The sequence below is a fragment of the Haliotis rubra genome, unplaced genomic scaffold, assembly GCF_003918875.1.
Source record: "Haliotis rubra isolate DU_JTF1 unplaced genomic scaffold, ASM391887v1 Scf1163, whole genome shotgun sequence".
In the NCBI taxonomy this organism is placed as follows: domain Eukaryota; kingdom Metazoa; phylum Mollusca; class Gastropoda; order Lepetellida; family Haliotidae; genus Haliotis; species Haliotis rubra.
In genome coordinates this window covers 10,226-19,736 of record NW_025765074.1, presented here as the reverse complement: position 1 = coordinate 19,736, position 9,511 = coordinate 10,226, and the positions used below count along the sequence as shown (strand labels likewise).

At 39.7% G+C, this 9,511-nt stretch overlaps 1 protein-coding gene across 1 annotated transcript; it reads left to right on the top strand.

Annotated features, from left to right (window-relative positions):
• Positions 1–1,715: 1,715 nt before the first annotated feature.
• LOC124256588 (sulfotransferase 1B1-like) lies at positions 1,716–9,277 on the top strand. The gene is made up of 6 exons (XM_046690562.1): positions 1,716–1,845; positions 2,759–2,958; positions 4,473–4,796; positions 5,819–5,922; positions 6,152–6,335; positions 8,669–9,277. The coding sequence occupies exons 1-6, from the start codon at positions 1,811–1,813 to the stop codon at positions 8,782–8,784; spliced, it is 963 nt and encodes a 320-aa protein (XP_046546518.1). The 5' UTR covers positions 1,716–1,810; the 3' UTR covers positions 8,785–9,277.
• The last annotated feature ends 234 nt before the right edge of the window (positions 9,278–9,511 follow it).

Genomic DNA, 9,511 nt, shown 5'->3' with positions numbered 1-9,511 from the left:
GCTTGACACGATTATTTGCTGATGATTCGTCTCTTGGCTCATCTTCTCGTGATCGTCTATTCATTGAAAGAGATTTGAATTCAAACTTGGAAAGGCTGCGGGCTTGGGCAAAGCGGTGGCTTATAACATACAATCCTGATAAAACTGAGGCAATCTTTTTCTCCTTGCAAAAGAATGTTGATGCACTAAATCTCTACTTTAACGGGGTTTATGTCAAAACAGTTAATAATCATAAACATTTGGGATTAACATTTTCAAAAGATTGTAAATGGTCTGACCATATTGATAACATTGTAAAAATAACTTCAAAAATGATATCTTCTCTACGTAAACTCAAATTTTTATTACCGCGCTCTGTATTGAATAGAATTTACGTAATGTTCATAAGACCCCATTTTGAATATGCGTGTGAAGTATGGGATGGATGTGCTAAATATCAAGCAAATAAATCAGAACATCTGCAATTAGAAGCAGCAAGAATTGTAACGGGTTTACCTAAATATACTCATCATGAACATCTGTATTATGAAACTGGTTGGGAATCTTTAGCAGAACGTAGGAGAAAGCGTAAACTTCGCCTTTTTTTACAAAATACAGAATAATATGGCACCATCGTACCTTATTGATCTTGTTCCTGGGGACGTAGCATCTAAATGTAGCTATAATCTTCGCAACTCTGATGATGTCTCACTTCCTTTCTCGCGATTAAAATTTTCGTATGATTCTTATTTTTCATCCACAATTAGAATGTGGAATCAACTTCCAGTTGAAGTGAGAAAAAGCGAGTCACTGAATTCTTTTATATCGAATATTGTTATAAAACATAAAACTGCTCCTCAATATTTTGATTCTGGACCGAGAATCACTAACATCATCCTTACAAAACTACGTTACATGTGTAGTCAGTTGAATTATGATCTATTCCGTGCTGGTTTAAGAGATAACCCAAGTTGTTCTTGTGGAAATGTTTGTGAAAATTCTTATCATTACCTATTTGACTGTCAATTATATATAGTACAGAGAACTACCGTGATGACTAATTTACGCAGTATTACAAATGTGGATATAACCTATGAGTTACTATTACATGGCAATGCAGATCTGACTGTTCACATAAATCAAAACATATTTAAAATTGTTCAAACATATATTTGTCATTCAAAACGATTTTCTTAATTGTTGTAATTGTTCCTCTTTTCCCCATATTTCTGTTCTGTTCTTCTCTGTCCATCTTGTAGAATGAATGTAAATAATACTATGTAAATACTAGGGAGAGGGTGTTCTAAGTTGTATAACTTGTACCCAATCCTTTTCTCATGAATAAAATATATTTAAAACAAACAAACAAACAAACATCTTTAAACCAAATGTTAATTTATCAGAAAAACTGTGTTTGTGTCTATCAAAGGGCTTGAGATCAACCAATCATATCCCGGAGGACTGCAATAGTACATAGGAGAGCTGGGCTGCGTTGTGACTAAACCCACTCCTTATCTATAAGATATACATGTATATACCTCTACTTACAGCAGTATCCATGGTACAACTCCGGCTATAGTATGAGCAAGTGCTTTAAACGGTGTAAGAATCTACATCGAAACGTTGCGCTATGCAATCAACAAGTAGTTGTCATCCATAAGGTTATATGCTTCATTTTTGACTCACCAACTTCTAGAATGCAACAATATAGTCATGTGATATATAAAACAAATGACATTAACTTTAAGTGACATGCCGCTGTGCGGTTGTCTGACCTAGATTCGCGCATATCAGTCTTCTCCGAGTTGGTGCACCGATATAGGTCTCCAACATGTCGTCAGATAACAGCGATGAAAAGTTCGTGATGTAAGTCTTTCCTGATGTTATCGACCTGTTTCTCAGTACTGTTTCCTCAGATATACTGCATTACCACATGTTTCCTGATACAACGTAAATATCAGCAATATGTCAGTATGCCTTCGCCTCTGGGTCGGTGTGATCTGTATGTCGTCTCAGGCTGCCTTAGGATCTGGGTCGGTGTGATCTGTACGTCGTCTCTGGTGTCGACTTTCATTTGGACAATACGTTATGCAAGAATTCTGTACGTAATAAGGATTGGGTGTGCCACCGACAAACAACAACTAGAACAGACTCCTAGAACAGACTTTGATGTACGTTTGTTTGGTTGTTGTTGAACGCAGCACTCAAGCAATATTTGAGTGAGTGAGGGAGTTTAAAATTATCACCTACGTTTTACGCCGCTCTTTGCAATATTCCAGCAATATCATGGCGGGGACACCAGAAATGGGCTTCACACATTGTGCCCATGTGGAACGAACCCGGGTCTTCGGCGTGACGAGCGAACGCCTTAACCACAAAGCTACCCCACCGCCCAGAGTGAGTGAGTAAATGTATGTATGTATGTATGTATGTATGTATGTATGTATGTATGTATGGTTAGTATGTATGTATGTATGTGATTCTTGGCCTACTTCTCAGGCGATCGTGTATGTATGTATGTATGTATGTATGTATGTATGTATGTATGTATGTATGTATGTATGTATGTATGTATGTATGTATGTATGTATGTATGCATGTATGTATGTGTATGTATGTATGTATGTATATATGTATGTATGTTTGCATGTGTGTGTGTGCGCGTACGTACGTACGTGTGTTTGCATGCGTGCGTGCGTGCGTGCGTGCGTGCGTGCGTGCTTGTTATCGAGCTCAATACCAATATATCTCGATTTTCCGATATCTCGGTATTTTCCAGGGATCCCGACCATGGGGAGATACCCGATCTGAGAAATTCGAAAGGCCACGGATTCTACTGTTTCAAGCATGATGGGGTGTATTTGTACATAGTGCATCCCTCTGTGCTAAAGGGAGTTCGGCCTGCAGACCACCTCAGGAGTATCAAAGAAGCCGAATTGAAAGACGATGACATCTTTATATGTGCATATCCCAAATGTGGTAGGTACACGACATGTCCCAACCGGAGTCTTAACACTGCTTCAGCAGCAACTCACTCACAATATGCTATATCTCAGCATATCAGCGACTCACTCACATTATGCTATATCTCAGTCATATCAGCAACTCACTCACATTATGCTATATCTCAGTCATATCAGCAACTCACTCACATTATGCTATATCTCAGTCATATCAGCAACTCACTCACATTATGCCATATCTCAGTCATATCAGCAACTCACTCACATTATGCTATATCTCAGTCATATCAGCAACTCACTCACATTATGCTATATCTCAGTCATATCAGCGACTCACTCACATTATCCTATACATCACACAGCGACTCCACTATATCACACAGTGTCTCCACTATATCACGCGGTGACTCCACCATATCACACAGTGTCTCCACTATACCAACCAGTGACTTCACTATATCACACAGTGTCTCCACTATATATCACACAGTGTCTCCACTATATCACACAGTGTCTCCACTATATCACACAGTGTCTCTACTATATCACGCAGTGACTCCACTATATCACACAGTGTCTCCACTATATCACACAGTGTCTCCACTATATCACACAGTGTCTCCACTATATCACACAGTGTCTCCACTATATCACACAGTGTCTCCACTATATCACACAGTGTCTCCACTATATCACACAGTGTCTCCACTATATCACACAGTGTCTCCACTATATCACACAGTGTCTCTACTATATCACACAGTGTCTCCACTATATCACACAGTGTCCACTATATCACACAGTGTCTCCACTATATCACACAGTGTCTCCACTATATCACACAGTGTCTCCACTATATCACACAGTGTCTCTACTATATCACACAGTGACTCCACTATATCACGCAGTGACTCCACTATATCACACAGTGTCTCCACTATATCACGCAGTGACTCCACTATATCACACAGTGTCTCTACTATATCACACAGTGCCTCTACTATATCACACAGTGACTCCACTATATCACGCAGTGACTCCACTATATCAAACAGTGTCTCTACTATGTCACACAGTGTCTCTACTATATATCACACAGTGACTCCACTATATCACACAGTGACTCCACTATATCACACAGTGTCTCCACTATATCACACAGTGTCTCCACTATATCACACAGTGTCTCCACTATATCACACAGTAAAGTCTCCACTATATTATATCACACAGTGTCTCCACTATCTCACGTGACCTCTCCACTATATATCACATATCAGTGTCTCTACTATATCACACAGTGACTCTACTATATATCACACAGTGACTCCACTATATCACACAGCAGTGACTCTCTACTATATCACACAGTGTCTCTACTATATCACACAGTGTCTCCACTATATCACGCAGTGATTCCACTATATCACGCAGTGACTCCACTATATCACACAGTGTCTCCACTATATCACGCTACTAATTTCTATTGCTATTTGAGGCTACCCTTCGTGTTGATTTTGTCTGTTTTAGGAACCCATTGGTTGTGGGAGGTTATCGAGATGCTAAAGAGTGGTACCATCAAGTATCAAAAGGATGTCAAAGAGACCCGAATGTTGGAATTAATCTCCAAAGATGGAATAGAAGCAGTGCCACAGCCACGTGTCTTCAACACCCACCTCCATCTGCGCATGCTCCCTAAACAGGTCGTGGAGAAGAAGATCAAGTGTTTCCAGATCATGCGGAATCCTAAAGATGCCTGTGTGTCCTTCTTCAACCACTGCAGGGACATGACTCCACCTTATGATTATGAAGGAGACTTCGTGGAGTTTACAGAGGCGTTCTTGTCAGAAAAAAGTAAGTACAGCGAGTAGTTGATCATAGTGAGAAACCCTGTTCAAGAAGTTTACTCATCACTGGGAATATATATGGTCACTTTCAGAAGTAATTACTTTGGCTGGTTCAAGCGAGAGGAATCCAATCACAAAGAAGCGGTCAGAAAATACTACATCAAAGTTGGCCATTGGTTCATTGGTTCAGTGGATAAAGCGCCTGCCAGGAAACATATCTGTGGTATTAATCCCCGTTAATATCGGTATTTGTTGTCACCCTGGCTGACGTTCGGCATTAAGGTGATACAACATGGGCTAGTCTTCTCGGAGTCAGTGAACGGTGTCTTGGTGAGAACTACGACACATCCATGTGCGTGTGTACATTAGAGCAATAATCTCAGAAGCAATGATAAACCCATTCCTGCCCAACGTTGAGGGCTTTTGCTCGGCGCAGTGTCTCATTCTTAGGTAGGATTGCACAAAGATAATGAGCTGACATGGATTTACTGGTCGAATGCATTGTACTTGTCGGACCTCTGTTCCCGAACACCTGGTGTCGTCACTTTGACTGATAAACACAAGCTCGTGACAGTTGGAATCGTGCTGATGTTAATGCAGATTTCGACTGATTCTGGATTTTAAAAAAAAAGGTTTTATTATGTGAATACAATGAAGTACGAGGAACGTCTTGGTATTTGGTAGTCGTCCATGTCCTTTAAAATGATTTCATTTAAACAAAGCCACAACGTCAGTAAAGAACATCAGATCTTTTGGTACTGGTTCCTGGCACATGGCCTGGTTCCTGGCACATGACCTGGTTCCTGGCACATGGCTGGCTCCTGGCACATGACCTGGTTCCGGCCTAACTTATATTTACAAACACGTCAATGGCCTGTCCACAAGAGGTTACGATCCCAGCACTACGACTGTCACAAGTCTGGATTACGATAATCGTTTTTTGGGTCGATGCTATTCATTTGCAGATAAAGTGTAAAGTGATTCAGCTACATGTGCCGTTGTTTCAACTTTATCTTCTTTACTTTCTAGTGGCGTTTGGGTCCTACTCCACCTATCTGCTATCATGGAAAGCCGAAGTGGCAGCTGCACCAGAGTTACCTGTCCTTGATTTGTTCTACGAGGACATGAAATTTGTGAGTATCGCTACCCATCAACATACGGTTTTCCCAGTCGCCTCAAAAGAACACAAATTATATTGTCCTACACACACTGGCCATTATTGTACCGTAAACTAAAGGAAAATTAATAAATCAATAATCAATAAATCAGTCAATAAACCAATCTATCAATCGATCGGTCAAGCAACGACGCAATCAAAATTTGTCGAGGCATTGAACGCCCCTCTCACACCACTATTTCCAGGACCCTGTCAAGACTGTGAAAGACGTCGCCAGATTCCTAGGCCTGTCATCAACGGACCAGTTCTGTGAAGAGGTTGCGGATGCTTGTTCCTTTAAGAAGATGAAAAAGGTTGACCAGGAAATGAAAGGTGACGCTCCCATCAAGATCTGGGCAGATGGCAAAGAAGGGACATTCTACAGAAAAGGTATTACACGTTCTCACTTCGGCCCTGGGAACAGGTTGACTAGTATTAAAAAAAGAAACCAATGCATTTGTTAGATTCTGGAAGCTTGTGTGCAAGTTCTTCAAGTCCAATACATGACATGATGTAGATAATTAATTTTGTAGATTCGTAAACATTTTTCAATGCTTAGTTTTACTGTGGTGGGGGCACGTGGTCCTTCATTTGGTCAGGTCACAATGAGTTCAGCAACGGTCACTGCTCTGAGTATCTTGAGTGATGACCGTTCCCCTGACCATGTATCCAGAAACATTGGCTATTTCAGCTGTTCTGTCTCATATTTGGCTTTAAATAGATGAACCATTTACCGGTCAAGTAAGCATGAGATATGTTTTTTTTCTTCTTCTTTTTTTAAATGAGATGCGACGTTTTGGTGAAAATTCTAACACCTCATCAAGTAAGTGGTGTACATGATTATGTAGGGACGCATATATACATATTCTAAATAGTGGTTTTCCTACAGAGCAAATTAGACCATTTACCTGTCTTTAATTACATACAAAAGGACCGAAAAATGATACAGAATAGAATAGCTTCGTCTCCATTCTAGCACCACTGGCACGCACTTGGACGCTTTTGCACGCGTTATATTGGGCGTGTATTTCAGGAGTCGGCGTGATATCGTCCAACTTCAGAAAAGGACGTGCACTGACTAAGACAAAACAAAAAAGTTTGCAATGTTTCAATAACTTTATTTTGGATACTGAAACAACTTATCTTTTGTTTCTGTTTGTTTCTAAATGATGTGTGTTACATAATTCACCTAAACCATTTTTGTACCATCCCTCATCCCTACTTCATATCACTGATTGACTCGATCGTGACCTAGGATATCGGGTGACTGTCAGCCCACTTCATTGAACGTTTACTCAGGGAAGTAGTTATTGATCACCAAACTGCTGCTTAAAAATTAGAATAGACGATAAATGCTCGTGTTAATCTGGGACACGTTTACTGTCGAAGGCAAAGAGTCAAACACTGGAACACGTCCACATTTTGTGTGTGTTGTACTTGACATATCTGACTGTCAACAGATTAATGAAGCAAAACACAGGAAGGTCGCCCAGTCATTGTTCTGTGTCATCTGTACATCGACCTCGACCTCGACCTCGACCATGTCACAAACATCCCACCATCCCATATACAATATCCACTTGTCAAATCAGAACACACATTCCAGTAGTACTACTAGTAGTAGTAGCAGCAGCAACAATAGTAGTAGTAGTAGTAGTGGTAGTAGTGGTAGTGGTGGTGGTTTTACCAACACACTAAAATAATATGTTTCAATATTACAGCCAAAGTTATCATGGTTAAGTGGTATTGGATATCCAAGATTCAGTGTTCCAGAAGAAGCTAAAGTACTGTCGGAAATAGACAAAAACTGTTTTAGGTTGTTACTCTGTATCCCTAATATTTACACAATTGCAAATAACTTATGTCGAAATAACCCACATCGGTCTAACTGGGCGTTCAGTGGGATGCGTAACAGGATATCCAGAAAAGCATGTTTACTCGTAAAATCGGGCAATACTAAGAAAAAACACGAACAGCTGCTGAAAACAATAGATCAGACTATAGATGGCAATAAGGTCGCTCAGCCAGGTATGACGACGGACCGTCGACTCACCTGGCATGAAAAGCACGTGCTGCCTACAGGCACAAGGGGTCATCTCAAATATCTTTTAAGCTTTTTCCTGTCTATTGAATATGTCTCTACTGATTATCTTATCTTAGCTAATATCTCTATCCCCGTCTTGGTTTTGCTTTTGAGACGACCCCTCCTTCCTGTTTCTTTTATAGTGATAGTGAGACTCAATGGTATCTATATCCTTAATTGTTTCAGTCTTAAAGTTGTTATTTTTATACGTCTGCTATCGTTTTATTATTAAGCAAAGTCATATTTCAAAATGTACATTCAAAAAGTGTCATTTGTTTTACAATATCATCGCACACTTATTTGCATAAAGCCATGGTCTGCTCCAAAAAAGTCGCTTTGGACTTTGAAAAAACCCGCATTGCTTATTTCTGTACTAATCTCTCATCAGTAAAGTCCTTTTTTAACGTTTCCTATCTCCCTACCTCTGAGACTGTAGTTAGGCCGAACTTAGTTCAACAGATATTTCACACTTTCACATATTAACTACCTAAATTGTAGATGAAAATGTGAAAAAACAGTTTTGTTCTATTTCCGACAGTACTTTAACACACGCTGTAATTGTAGTACATGTACATCATATGGCTGGTTGACAAACGTATGCCTGCTGCCAGTACGCTTGATAATTCGTTGTCTGTTTCAGGTGAAATCGGAGACTGGAAGAATTGGTTCACTGTGGCAGAAAGCGAGAGATTTGATCAAATATGGAATGCCAAGATGAAGGATTCTGGGTTCAAGTTTACCTATACGCCTGTGTGAGGTCATGTAAAGATACTGGTTCGTGTTATCCGATACAGTGAAATTTGTAAGACCCAAGACACTGAATGTCAGTGAACGTAAAGCATTAACGCAACAATTTGCGTTTTAGGCCGAACCTTACGGGAAATGTAACCTCTCATGTACGTACATTTTGTTTATTCCTTTTAAAATGTTTCATTTTATTGCATCAGTATATCCTCTGTTTATCAAACAAACCCTAATTTTAACCTGGGTATTTATAGTTTCTTGCCTTGACTGGAACGTTAGCTATGACAAATTGATCGTCGTGCGGGAAATACTGTTGCAGAGCCCTGGGCCAGTCTCCGACTGTTAAAGTACGTAGGGTTGCAGTATACCAAATCTCTATTTTCTGATGGTGTTAATTGAACTGCAAATAATAAACCGGCTTTGAAAACGACACAGCAAATGTGTGTTTTCGTATGCGTTTTAACGTAGATTTTTCCCACTTTTTATAATACACTGATAATATTTATGTACAAGGGTTTTCTTGTGTTTGACTGCTTTACGAAAAATGAAAGAGAATGAAATACTTCCTAATACCCCAACGACATAAATTTATGTGAAATTGATTTGTATGCTGGTACATAACGTTATGTAGCTTGCAAAAAGGATGACAGCTGTAGAAAGACAGAGAAGTTACAGCAGCAAAATGAAAAAGGGATATATATTCGTCTGTGCTTACGACTAGGTCAATGTACATCAGGAT

Coding starts and splice junctions, on each gene's coding strand:
- LOC124256588 (XM_046690562.1), top strand. CDS start 1,811: ATGTCGTCAGATAACAGCGATGAAAAGTTCGTGAT. Junction 1,846..2,758: donor AGCGATGAAAAGTTCGTGAT/GTAAGTCTTTCC, acceptor GGTATTTTCCAG/GGATCCCGACCATGGGGAGA. Junction 5,923..6,151: donor TCTACGAGGACATGAAATTT/GTGAGTATCGCT, acceptor CACTATTTCCAG/GACCCTGTCAAGACTGTGAA.